The sequence below is a fragment of the Saccostrea echinata genome, unplaced genomic scaffold, assembly GCF_033153115.1.
Source record: "Saccostrea echinata isolate AGI-Se365-2 ecotype Australia unplaced genomic scaffold, CSIRO_AGI_Sech_v1 ptg000016l, whole genome shotgun sequence".
Taxonomy (NCBI): Eukaryota; Metazoa; Mollusca; class Bivalvia; order Ostreida; family Ostreidae; genus Saccostrea; species Saccostrea echinata.
In genome coordinates this window covers 10,254,829-10,269,553 of record NW_026889765.1, presented here as the reverse complement: position 1 = coordinate 10,269,553, position 14,725 = coordinate 10,254,829, and the positions used below count along the sequence as shown (strand labels likewise).

General features: G+C 31.5%; 1 protein-coding gene across 1 annotated transcript; it reads right to left on the bottom strand.

Moving 5' to 3' along the window:
- Positions 1 to 535: 535 nt before the first annotated feature.
- On the bottom strand, positions 536 to 14,393 carry LOC133188136 (myeloperoxidase-like). The gene is made up of 15 exons (XM_061323517.1): positions 14,231 to 14,393; positions 13,890 to 14,007; positions 13,472 to 13,683; positions 12,817 to 13,005; positions 12,648 to 12,693; positions 9,418 to 9,533; positions 6,871 to 6,969; positions 5,702 to 5,791; positions 4,312 to 4,525; positions 3,969 to 4,080; positions 2,585 to 2,745; positions 2,230 to 2,442; positions 1,399 to 1,565; positions 1,051 to 1,153; positions 536 to 608 (listed from the first exon to the last, which is right to left on the bottom strand). The coding sequence occupies exons 1-15, from the start codon at positions 14,391 to 14,393 to the stop codon at positions 548 to 550; spliced, it is 2,064 nt and encodes a 687-aa protein (XP_061179501.1). The 3' UTR covers positions 536 to 547.
- Positions 14,394 to 14,725: the final 332 nt, after the last annotated feature.

Sequence of the window (14,725 nt, the reverse complement as noted above, 5' to 3'; positions counted from 1 at the left end):
TACAGAAATTGTAGAGTAAGAAGAATGCCCCAGATTGGTGGTATTATGCATTATCCCTTCTGATCAGAATATTTAAAAAAAAATACGTTTCTTCATGCAGTTTTTCCGTGTTTCAACTCCAATTTTAAAAAAATAAATTTTAAATATGAACATTAAACATCAATTGAATATCAGAAATCTTATAATATTCTTTAAATTATTGTACCTTTTTTCTGTTATATTAAAAAGAATATGCCCTATAGCGAAGTTGTTTTTGTGATGTTCTTTCGTCAAGTAGTAAAAACATTGACATCATAAGAAGACATCATTAGATGTATTTGCTATTATCTGAATTTAAACTTTCTCTGTATAAAAGGCACATATAAAAGGTATGAAAAGGGAACCGAAATATACATCTCTTGTCTGTGTGCGACATTTATTTCCGATTTTGACCAATTGCTGGCGAATGTCAACTTTCATTGCTGTTTTATTTCTTGATTTGTTTAAATAATTCGATGAAATATACTCATCAAGATTGCAAAAACATGCAAATGTCCTGGTATGAATTTTATTTCTTCCACGAATCTAAATTCAATTTTGGTATTTTTTGGCAAGGAACGAGTGGATTTCTAAAAAAAAAAATGACAGAATTAACGCACATATAAATAAATTTATTTTAAAGAATACATGTACCAATACTATTGATAACTATTATTACTACTGAGTACTGTAGATTCCTTATTTTACGCGAGTACTTAATATCGCGAAATGGCTCTTTGCTGCCAAATCGCGAGAACAATAATTCGCGCGTGGCCGGTTGAGAAAGAGATTTTACATGGATATTAGCCCCATGAAAATAAAAGCGAGTAATTTTATTTCGCGAGTTGTGCTTCTCGCGTAATTACGCGATAATTAATTCCTCGATTATATATAGGAATCTACAGTATTAATAAAGGTCGTGACATACATGAAAGCAAAATAATATACTTTGATTTCGTTATCAATTTTCACTTTTCCTTTAATTAAACTATACTATGTATGCCAATATTATGATTACATACCCCTACATACCCCTTATGTGGAATTTCAAATGCATCCTTCTGAACCTCGCCGATGTCTAAAGTATTACAGATTACAGAAGCCAATGTCACACTGCGAATGGCCTGAAGCTGACCTGTAAAAGATCCTCTGTATTTATTACCGATTGATGTTAACATTGATGTTGATCAATCAATTTCTTCTAATTATAGTTTGGTTTCTTGAAAATATTTCTACACATTTATTTCATTTTACGTCGAATAAATAAACATGTATATATCCTTCTCCATTTTCATCCGAACCAAAAACATCGCAAACGTGTATATGATTAGATATGCAAATCTCTTTCTCTCTCTCTATGATTTTAGAGATTGTCCTTACTTGGAGTGAATCCACCTATTCCTGGATTTTCGAACCAGTATCTGTCACCAAACTTCAGATCGTGAAACTGTTTTCCAAGTAAGCAGTTGAACAATGGCCCTAAAACACTTCCTTCCTCTGGCAGTTCTGAAATTCCTCCAGCAAATACATCAATGTCAGCCACTAACCTAGGAGACATGCAACATCAATCATATTTCTCTGTGTTCGTCCTAACAGAAAATGTTAGCTAAAGAATAAATCATTGTTTGTATTCTTCAAGGAAATTGCTCAGTGTCTGAATAATTCCTCTTATTTTCTGGGGGTATCTTTCCTTTCAATTCACAAAGTCTGCGAAGTCAATTTAACACACATCACCCAAACCTTTCGTCCTTTTAAATTCGTAGGATTATGTGACTAGCTAGAAGTTAGCTATTTTGATAATTTGCTTGTTGATGATTATTGAATTCGAATTATCTCTATGCACATCAAGACACAATTCTTGATAAATGGACTAGAGATATCCGATTTCGAATACACTGTAGAAAATCACAAACTTTAAAAACGTGTCTGCTCAGTTAACTTACATCTGCTGAAAGAAATATGGTACTTTGGAGTTTTGCTTTTTTAACTCAGTACTTGATTAAATTTGAAAATGTTTTTCATAAATGATATTCATTAATAAAATACCTTGAAAAAATCACAGGTGCATATGACACACTTCTGATAAAAAGATCGAAAATGATGAAAGACAAACGTAAGGCGTAATTTCGCATGAAACCTGTCTCAAATTCTTTTGATATCAAAGTTTATTTCCTTCCAGCATTCGTCCTTCTTAATAAAATCATCTCTTACTCGTAAACATTAGAAAGTTTCTCTCTCGTTTGGACATCATGGTCCACCAGCTGTCCAAATGACCTCGGTACGATCAGACCACAATGTTTTCTCCAGGCTGTGTACGAGGGAAGTCCGTGGTCACGCCCTCTTTGTAAATTTAAGGCAGACAAGTCAAAACTTTCACCCTTAAAATCAACGAATAGGGTATTTCGTACAGCTGATTCAATATGCCTGTCAGATAGAAAAAAATTCAGATGAAAGCAAGAAGAAACGTAACATTGATAATTTTTATTATAACTTTCAACATGCTAACAGTTAAGAACAAAGGCAAAGTGGTTAACATCATTGAAAAGACAAAATTAAGAAAAGAAACCTGTCTACTAGTCTGGAGTTATTTCGTAACACAAATCGGACCAGGTCTGGGAGGTATACGCCTTTCTGGGTTACAACAAGATGAGGATCCATAAGGGTGTCCTCCAGCTTGAAGGAACGACTTGTCATATCCTTGAACAGATATCCTAATTGTGGTGGAATCTGATAAACAATATATTTAAAAAACTGGACTACTACTATTATTTAAAAATTTTCTCTGAATACGATTGCAGTAGAAAAATGTAAATATTAAAAATAAGGCAATTCGTATAATTGAACTGATTAAATCAAATTGTGTCACACAGTCGCGAAGTATTAAAACTAAAAAAAAAAAAAAAAAAAAAAAACCAAGATGTGTTTGCGAAACACTGATGCCCCCGTAGGCAGCTTATGACCAAGGTTAAAGTTTCTTGAATGCAAGTCAAACTCTTTGTCAAGAAATCAAAAAATGTTGGTACCCAAAGAAAGGTCTTGTCTCGAGGAATATACCTGTGAAATATGAAAGCCCTAGTACAAACCGTTGAAAAGTTATGGCGAAGGTTAAAGTTTTTTCAAAGTAAGTAAAACGGCAAGGTCAAGGTCAAATGGTGACCAAAGAAAGTTCTTGTCACAAGTGATACACATGATCGTGAAATGTGAAGGTCTTGGAACCAAACGTTCAAATGTTTTGGCCAATGTTAAAAATTTTCTAAAAGTAGGTCAAACTCCAAGGTCAAGGTCAAAGGGTCAAAGTTGTTGATATCTTTAGGAAAGTCTTTTCACAAGGAATGCATATGTGAAGTATGAAAACCGTAGCAATAACTGTTCAAAAGTTATGTCCAAGGTTAAAATTTTTTTTAAATTTGAAGTAGGTAAAACTCCAAGGTCAAGGTCAGAATGTCAAAATTGTTGGTATGCAAAAAAGGTCTTGTCACAGGGAGTACACATGCAAAGTATGAAAGACCTAGCTCAAACTAGTCAAAAGTTATGGCCAAGGTTAAAGTTTTTTCAACAGTAGGTCAAACTCCAAGTTCAAGGTCAAAGGGTCAAAGATGTTGGTATCCAAATGAAGGCCTTCTCACAAGAAATACACTTATTAAGTTTGAAAGCCCAAACTTAAAGTGTTCAAAAGTTATTGCCAATTTTAAAGTCCCAAAAAAAATTGCAAAAGTGGGTCAAACTCCAAGGTCAAAAGGTCAAATATGATGGTACGCAAAGAAAGGTCTTGTCACAAGAAATACACATGTGAAATATGAAAGCCATAGCTCTAACCAATCAAAAGTTATGTGCAAAGTTAAAGTTTTTGCGGACAAACAGACTGACAGACAGCTAGACAGACGGACAGACAGATGGGGGCATAACAACATTTTAAACTAAAAATGAACATTTGCGTTTTGTCAGCAAACCTGTGAATGTCCGAATCTGAACGCAGCTGCTGCAAACACATTTTTTACCGATGGATCTGTTTCCTGGTCGTACCGCGTCTCATAAGCTGATTTCCTTAGATAAAGGTTACGCCTAAAAGTTAAAAAAACCCAATATCAATCATACTTTGTAAGCATATTTTGATTATTCAAAATTTGTAGCTTTGGTGTTGACTCACGGTTTCGAATCAAATGAATTCTTAGGAGAGTTCTTTAAATTTTTCTGAATCATAAATTTTTTAGTGCATTTAAGTTCTTGATTGAATATTACAGATCATTTATGTAAACCTAGAATCAAAATTGTCTTCATTATAACATTTGGTACCTTGCCATGGTCTTCGGTGACAGTATTTTGGGTAAGTACTCCCCATAAGTGATGTGCTGCATCATGGCGCCTATGATTTTCCTAGTTTCTTGAAAGATTTTATAGGAAGACCATGATGTAGTTTTTGCTAGGTGTTGGGCAATCTTGTTGTGTTGTCTCACCCATATAACATGCATCCCTCCCAGGGAAGGGTTCTCACTCACTCTTTCATCCCCTGAAATTTAATAATATCTTTCGCAATAACCTAATATATGGATTGAGTCTGACACCAAGAGTAACAAGAGGCCCATGGGCGAAATCGCTCATCTGAGCGTTTTGGCATGGAAAAAGCAGAAATCAGTTCAGAATTGAAAAATTTAAATATCAAAATGTGGCCCCACTCTACCCTAGGGGTCATGATTTTTAACAAACTTGAATCTACACAGCCTGATGATACTTCCGTATAAATAAGACCACTCATGGCTTTTCTGTTCTTGGGAAGTTCTTTAAAGTATTTTCTATGTGTTCCTACGTAAAATTTTGATCACCAATTGTGGCCCCACCTTACCCCCAGGGGTCATGATTTGAACAAACTTGAATCAATACTACCTGATGATGCTTCCATATAAATATGTCCAATCATGGCTTTGCTGCTCTTCAGAAGGATAAAGATTTTTCCTATGTATTCCTATGTAAAACTCATCACCCATTGTGGCCCGACCAATCATTGCTTTGCTGTTCTTGAGAGGAAATTTTTTAAAGATTTTTTTTATGTATTCCTATGTAAAACTTTGATCACCCATTGTGGCACCACCATACCCCGGGGTCAGAATTTGAACAAATTTGAATGTACACTACTTCAGGTTGATTCCACAAAAGTTTCATATTTTCTAGCACAGTGATTCTTGAGAAGAAGAAGATTTTTAAATGATGCCATTAATTTTCACACGAATTTGTAATTATCTCCTCTTGGAAGAAGGCGTGGCCTACATTTGAACAAACGTGGATGCCCTTTACCCAAGAATACTTTGTGGCAAGTTTTGTTGAAATTGGACCAGTGCTTCATCAGAAGAAAATGTGAAAAGTTTACAACGCCGACGACAACGACGACAGACAACGGAGGAATTTCAATCAGAAAAGCTCACTTGAGCTTTTGGCTCAGGTGAGCTAAAAACCTTACTTAAATGCAATGAATTCTACGATGAATATTTTTAATAACTGGAGCAATAAGGATAACATTTGTAATATGTAACTGTTACACTTTAGTTAAAAATCAAATTAATAGAATTTTTAAAAATTAATTCAAACATTTAATTTTTCAATGAGTCTCCTAGTGTTGATTAATTGAACGTATACTTTAAACTTGTAAATATGAAAATGATGTAAGCACAATGTGACGTCATGTCCTGACCTGCCCTGGGACAATGGTCTCTGTCATTGCTGAGGATCTTACACACACCTCCAGGAGGCAGTAAATTATACTTTGTTGTGTTTAAACACCCTAAAGAATAAAAACTGAGAGTTACACTGAGAGTTATCGGAACTGATATTAAGCTGACTAATGCAATACAAAACAAGTGAAATTGTTGCAAATCATCAAATCTGCCACAAAAATTTTAAGCATTTCTTAAAAAGCATTTCCATATAAAGAGTCCAAAAAAAAAAAAAAAATTAAACTAGAAAAAGTATTTAATATCTTTTTTTGCCAAACTGTACTCCTAAATGGCATTTCTATGCATTTTAAAACCTTATGAATACTTTTTCAGTGAATTGTGAACTATTTATCAAAGTTAAGTCAAAACATGGATATGAGATCAGGGATAACAGGAAGGATTATACTATCATCAAATTACTTGTTACAAGATGAAGAAAACAAGTTCAACATATATCTGACTTAAAAAATCATCAATGTTTCAATGATTTCTGCCCCCCCCCCCCCAAAAAAAAAAAAAAAAAAGACTACACATTTTTCACGTGCTGATACCACTGTTCTTTGTCACATGATGATGTCAATGTTTTCCTTGTGATAGGCAAGTATCACAATAAATGCCAAGCGCAGAAAAAAAAAAAATTATCACTTCCAACTGTAGTGTATTTAAAACAAATAATACTTTAATAATTTTTCAATTTTAGCACTGTGATTAATATTCGGAAACTCATTTATTTACTTTTTTATATCTTACACGCTCTCATGTTGGGGAGCTGTTCGTGTAACATTTTTTAAAAATAAAATCATAAATTAATAAATATATCTGAAGAGAAATGAAAAACAAATTGAAACTTACATACAACAATTTAGACTTAGTATTAAGAAAATTTCCAAAACATTTATTCAAGATATTTATGTTATCAATAAGGAATTATAACATCATACCAATAAAAAATAACATCTCATTTCTCCATGATAACACAACCAGATAAAATAGATCTGATATTGTATAACTTTTTTTAAATTTGTAAAAAGTGTACAAAACATATAAAAAGTTGAAAATCTATCTTTGAATGGGATTTTTGGGAAAGCTTCTAACTATCATAAGTTAGTTGTTTGGAGACATATTTAAAAAAATGATCAATTCAAACCATTTGGAGCGTTGAGTAAAGCATGCGATGATAGACTGTTGCCGTAAACGTTGCCGGCATCAATGAATGACGTCAGACGATTAGCCTGCTCTCGATAACCTAAAATAGTTCAAGTGAATGGAAAAATCAAAGAAATGAAATAAAATGGACCACCCTCATATATTGATATTCTTTTACAGTCTTGATAACATAAATTTTAAAATATTTCATTCTACTGAAGTTGTCAATAAAAGTTCAAGATGAACCAATCTTTATTATTACCATGATCACATTAACAGTATATATATATCATTACAATGATCACATTAACAGTATATTTATTATTACCATGATCACATTAACAGTATATTTATTATTACCATGATCACATTAACAGTTTATTTATTATTACCATGATCAAATTAACAATATATTTATTATTACCATGATCACATTAACAGTTTATTTATTATTATCATGATCAAATTAACAATATATTTATTATTACCATGATCACATTAACAGTATATTTATTATTACCATGATCACATTAACAGTATATTTATTATTACCATGATCACATTAACAGTTTATTTATTATTATCATGATCAAATTAACAATATATTTATTATTACCATGATCACATTAACAGTATATTTATTATTACCATGATCACATTAACAGTATATTTATTATTACCATGATCACATTAACGGTATATTTATTATTACCATGATCAAATTAACAATATATTTATTATTACCATGATCACATTAACAGTTTATTTATTATTACCATGATCACATTAACAGTCTATTTATTATTAACTAGATCAAATTAACAATATATTTATTATTACCATGATCACATTAACAGTTTATTTATTATTACCATGATCACATTAACAGTTTATTTATTATTACCAATGATCGCATTAACAGTTTATTTACTATTACCATGATCACATTAACAGTCTATTTATTATCACCATAGTAACATTAACAGTCTATTTATTATTACCATCACATTAAAAATCTATTAATTATTACCATGATCACATCAACAGTATATAAATTATTACCATGATCACATCAACAGTTTATTTATTTGCAAATTTAGAAAAGATGATTTTTTAATCTATTTCTCATAATTACTGTATATTTAATATCGTCTTGTTCATCTCCTCGTATACTGAAAACATATACTTTTTTGCAGAAGACAGATACACATGAAAAAACAGTTAAATGATAAGATGAAGATATTGACCAACAGTAATTATGAAAGCATATCGATTGATCCTGACCATTAATGTGTCTGTGCTTCTTTCTAAGAGGAAACTCATTTGTAGTGTAAATACAAGGGTTGATCCAAAAGTTATTTCACAACTGCTATAAAATCTTTAATAATAAAACGATATTAATAAAACTATTCATGCTTATACGTATATCTATTTTTACTTTTGTCCTAAAAATTCATCTAGATATATACAATGCTTAATGTTATATTAAAATAAACAAAACGTTGGGTCTCATCTATCGCCGCACGGCAAAAATGTTACGTCGTTATGGCGTTACTTTTCGGCACTTTAAATAATGTCTTTACTGTTATCTTGCTGTAAACCGTCTTCTTTTGAGTAAAAGTATTAAAATTATTTGAATTGTGTCCAAATGTTATTCCTAAATTCATTCCTTTTTGCATAAATCTTATGTACCATCAGATTCAAAGTTAGTGTCCAAATGAAACGTTATAACGACGTCAACACATTCTTGCCGTGCGGCAATAGACGAGCCCCAACGTTGATTTATTTTAATATTTTATGAAGAAGTGCATACATCTGAATGAAATTACAGGATAAAAGTCAAAATAGATAGAAATATTAGTATATAAAGTTTAGTTGAAAACTTTCCTTAATTAAAGATTTTATAGAAGTTATGAGATTACTTAAGGATCAACCCTAGTAATACGTTTTGTTGCGTTCAGAGGGAATGCTATTTTTTTTCCATTCTGTTTCTTTAACAGAATCAAATGTTCTTTTTTTTGTACATCTATTGTATGAATTTGGATGTGAAAATGCTGTTCTCTGATAAATTGCCAGAAATAATTTACTTGTTTTGTAATAAAGGAAATTTCATTTAATTGATTTTAAGTTTAAGTTAGGGAAATTTCAAAAGCTGTCATCTCTTCATCAATGTAATAACCAAATTCAACCTAGTACCTTCAGGCAAATTCTAACATATGTTGTAATTGATAAGGTCAATTTAAAAGAAAAATAGAAAAAAAAGTGGTCATGGCAACAACTTTATTTCTCGATCACTGTGGGCAAAATTGCTCTCATTGAAACATTAAAAATGTGAATGACCGTTTTCGAAAAATACTAATTAGGAAAGGAAAAACAATATAATTCGTTTATGGTGTAATCATCCCATTTATATGATGATTGGATTCATGTTATGACTTCACTGTAAAATCTTCTGATTTCTTTAAAAGATTAATAAATGATGAGGTTAGACTACGTCTTGGAAAATAAATGTTTATTGCTCTAGTTGTTTACGATGCTTTTTTTTTACCTGGTGCACAACCATCAAAGGACTCTGCCGGCATTGACCTTGAGAAGGACATACAACGTTGACGCCCTCTGAAATGTGCGTCGTTGGCTGGTATTGAAATTTGAACACAATCGATACTAAAATGTAATACAGAGTATTTATAGTTCCATTTAAATAAGCAGCCGGGGCATTGCATAAATAGGAAAAATATGCATTTGAAATATCCCCCCCCCTTTTTAGAATTAAGATATTTAAATCTTTAGCGATATACAAAGAAAACAAAACATCTGAATTTCAAATATATTTCACCTAGCTAAGGCTTACAAGTACTTGAGTATAAAACAACACTTATATAATGAAGGAAAGAATTTAAGTTATATCAACAGCCAAGATAAAGGCAAAATTTAGAATAGAAATCAGAATTTTTTTTAATTAACATTACATTTCATACAATTCTACACGTATTTTATTATTGTTTGCCTTTGATATTCTTTTGCAATTTATCTGAAAGTTCAACTTCCTATAAAGTATAATTGAGAGCGGAAATGCATGTACTATTTGTCATTAAATGACTTATAATCATAATTTCACAATCATATAATGATTTCGCAATAGTTTCATTGGTTAAAATGTTGTGCTAGACACGGGAGATAATTCCTGGTGATGTAATTTTCGTACGACTTAACAATCTTTCAAGATTTTCATTCTTAAATAAAATCTACAAAACGAACAAAAGCATGAAACTAATACTTAATTATTAAGATATCTGAATTTGGGCAAATAAAACTCTTTTACAATTCTTGAATATGCATACATTTCGGTAAAATAGTGAAATATTTCTAAAATTTCATGTGAAAATTTGAAAAACAAGACGCCTTACAACGGCATATTTTCCATTTAACGGTAATGCGCCGGCTGAAAGTTACATCTCCCTATAAGTTTTCCAAAAATGAAAGACGTTTCTTTAAAACTGTTGAATGCTATGAAAAGAATTCAATATTCGCAATATCCACGTAATGAACACATCAAAAATCAAGAAACACTATAAAATGTACAAAAATTCCACCACTTGTATACGTGTATACATGTACTTAACGTAGGTCGCGGGTTTGCTGACGTCGTTAAAACTGGGTACGCAATTTATATAATTTGGGCGACTTTCTTGTGCACATCTGATTATGACGTCACAATGAAAAAGAAATCTGCGATGATTTTTGTTTTATTAAATTCTTCAGTATATCATAATTTAGCTATACCTTTTCTTGGAATTGGTAGTTTAGTGTTACATTATTTAAGCAACGACTTATCACAAATAATGAAGGCTTTTAACGATTTGTATAGTCGATACAATACTTAGATATAACTTTTGTTGGAATTGGTAATTTAGTGAAGAAGGCTTATTACGATTTGAATGATCGACACTGGAAGTATTAAAAAACGTTTAATTATTTGTTATCAATCGCATCTTCTCGGGCCTTTCCTGCAAGCTTGGAAAAACAAGTGGTTGTTTTTCGGCTTGTCGGAAAGGCCCGAGAAATTGCGATTGATTTGTTTTCACTTGGTACGGATATGGACACAAGGTTCAACTGCCCCTTTTTTTCCCTTGATCGTATTTGAATTAACAGGTTTTTTTTTTTAAAATAAAGAATGCATTATTTAAAAAAAATGCAAATACATCTGTTACATCAAGAGATTAAACTTTATTTTTAAAAAGGACATATTTAAATTATATATATAGATCTACAGATTTATCACAAATTAAATACTGCTAAGGTACGATGAAACATATAGACAATTTTTAGCGACACTGACCTCCTGTTAGGGGACAACTATTTGACTCTGAGGGAGAGGGGGTGGCAAATTTTACCGAGACAGATTGTTTTTTTTCATGTCGGTAAAGGACAGATTATCTATTTCCAAAAAGAAAAAAAACAAGGACAGATTATTTATTTCTTCTTCACTGAAAAAAGTCTGACAAGCAAAAAGAAAAAAAGAAAGAAAGAAAGAAAAACATCAAAGTTCAAAACTCCCATTGGGGGGGGGGGGTTGCTATAATTTTTTTTCTTGCCCAGTCGAGGACAGATTATTTATTTTCAACATTTCCGATGACAGCTTATTTATTTCCATAATCTGCAAGCCCCCCCCCCCCCCACCCCCACCCCATCCTCGAATGAAATGTTCGTCCCCTAAGCAACAGCTTGCAATGCTGTTATAATTACCTACAGATTTTATTCACTCTGCTTTCCATGTCAAACTAGTAGAATTAAAGTTCTAAAATAATAATAATAATAATAATAATAAAAACTGGCTGTTGATTACGTCAGATAAAATTAATTTTAAATTCTTGTCCCGTTTACCCCTCTGAAAATGTGGTATGTAAAATAAATATTTTGTTTAAATATATACTGAAAATATATTGTACTTAGCCGGACGATATTTGGCAGAAATTCGTAGATTTGAAAGCCTTGCTGGTCTAAATAAAAACATTTTATATAGTTACTTGAATGATACCGTTTTCTTCCAGCACGCTGGAAAAGAAAAATACACAGACAAATGTAAGGATACGTCTAATCTTCTGTTGTTTTACGTCCCTTGCGAGAATTCACTAATATAAGACGTACAAAAAACCTAATCTGAAGAGAAACATGTCTAATAATCATTCCATTAATATTGAATTATTATGATACGCTTCACGGGTCACTTGAAAGCAGACAGACGTGAATTTCTTTTTTATAAAAATTATTTTATCTTATTTTTCTGCACTGAATACCGGATAGATATTCACGACGTCAAGCATGACGTTGCGATATTTTATGACGTCGTTCTTAAAAATGTTACATTTTGCGATATAAAAGCAATTATCCACATTAAATAACGCGAAAACTAACCCGAAGACATATTAATTTTATCACATTAATTTATTTCAAATCAATTCTTTGTTAAAATACCAAAGGGGAAACAATTTCGTCTGCACCATTTAAAAGTAATTGATATATTTTTAAACAAAATCTTGCGTCAAAAAGAGCCGAAAACGACGTTTTTCTTATATAATTCAATAGAATACCGTCAAAAATGTTACGACAACAATGGCATGTTTAAGATTTAATTACACAAAAACGGTGCAGACGAATTTTATAAAATTTTCAGAGAATGTAAAACGAAGGTATAGAATTCATATAACTGATTTTCACGGTATGTTTTCGGACACTTTTAAATGGCCTGCAAACCCGCGACCTACGTTAAAACCTTACTAGTCTGCATCTTTCCCACAGCATTCAAGTTCATCACCGTCCACATCTTAAACAAAAATTTCAATCTGTTTTTAAGTAATCTACAATTTCAAAAAATTAGGAAAAATAAATTTCTGAATAGAATTTTTTAATGCAGTTTTTATTTATTAAAACGGTATTATTTACTTACTTGTTGCAACGGGGGTAAGTACAATGTCATGGTCAAGAAACTGACCCCATGTAAAGGTCATCAGAGAAAGATTATTATCTTTGGGTGTGCTCTCTTTGATACCTAAACCTCGGAACACCTCGTTACTTATTATTCGAGGACTCAATAATAACTTTCCAGTTCCTGACCTTTCTCGGGGTCTCGTTATGTCTACAAAATTAAGAAGGTGTTATAAACATTTTGTTATATTATATTTCTGATTTTTAATCAATATACAGAAGATCTACTGATACATAGAATCATCTGCAGCAACACTCATCCAAATCACAAAAGAAATCAACAATGCATCAAGTTATATAAGCCTAATAATTCAAAATACACAAAATTAAAACTCTGTAAGACAGAAATGAAGCATCGTCAGAGGAACCTGATGGTTTTACGACTTTACATTTTGTTTTTTCTTCCATCAGATGTGCTGTATTAATAAAAAAAATTGAAAAAGGTACACAATTTATGCGTCTCTTTTATTTTATCTTTAAAAACATAATGAACAGTAAAAATTCAATTTCAAAAATAACAATTGATTTTTGGGGTATTAAGTATCTAACTAATTTATTATTCTCTATTAGAAATATATAATAAGAGTGATATTTTGAAGAATTCATTTAAATGTTACCATCGTCATATTGGGGAGGAAGATATCGTGATTGTATGGCTCCCTTTGATCCAAGCGTAGGGTATCGTATATTATTACATCTGCCGTCTGCTGAGCGATATGGTGAATTCACATACATTTCACATCGGAGGGATGTACGACGACAAAACTGTTTTGCAAAGGATTCACGATATGCCTTTGATCTAATCAGCTGATGAATACTTTTACCAGATCTGTAATTGATATAAACAATAGTTGATAGGTAATTAAAAGTACTCATACATGTATGTATTTTATGTGCACCACAATACAAAATAGATATTTATTTGAAAGACAGTACAAACTCACAGCGTTTTGTTACAGAGATTATGACTTAAGTAATTTCTTTAAATCCTCAGAGTAAAACTTAACATTAAATAATATGAGTAAAATGACCTACAGCCTTACAAGCTCTTTGTTGACTTCTATGTATAGCCTTCCCGCATTTGACGTATTTTCTTCGAACTCTTTCTGTTTCCTAATGAAGTCAAATAATTTACTTTCATCTCTTGGCAGATCTAGATAGCAAAATATAAAGTCAACAAAAAGTATGATACCATCATCAGCATTATACCGATATGACAATGAACTTTATAATTTTGGGTAACTCTCGAAAATATATATAATGAAGAGTTTGGAAAATAGTAAGCTCATGTTGATTTTTATATGTCTTTTGTTCTGATAATGACAATTGAAAAGAACAGAAAAACAGGGAAAAATTCCATATATCTAGAATCTTACCCTGATCGTCTGTATTCGAACACGTTCTTTCAAATTTCATGTTTCTATAGCCATTATCGATAGCTTTAGATACAATGTCATCCACAGAAAGATCATTTGAACGAAGTAAGACTATCTGCAGAAGGAGAATACAAAATTCCAAAGCTGAGTCGATCCAAACCATTATCAGAATTGTGTCTCTTGTTTAGACATAGATGCATTCCAATAGAAACGTACCGGTTCCAATCCTAAAATAATCATAATAATAAATTGAAGAATCAGAAACAAGCAAACAGGAGACCCATGAAACTGATATTGTTTTAAAGAACTTAAAGGAAAATTTTTAACTGTCTTGAATAAAAATACACAAATTATAGTTTTTGTTGATAAGAAAATAAAGCTTTCCTAGGTAAATCTTTGAACGCATTTTTAGCCTCACCTGACTCAAAACCGTTGATATTAACATAGTTTGACTTTTTCGACTACATGAACAGCTCTGCAAAGTAGTCTGTTGAA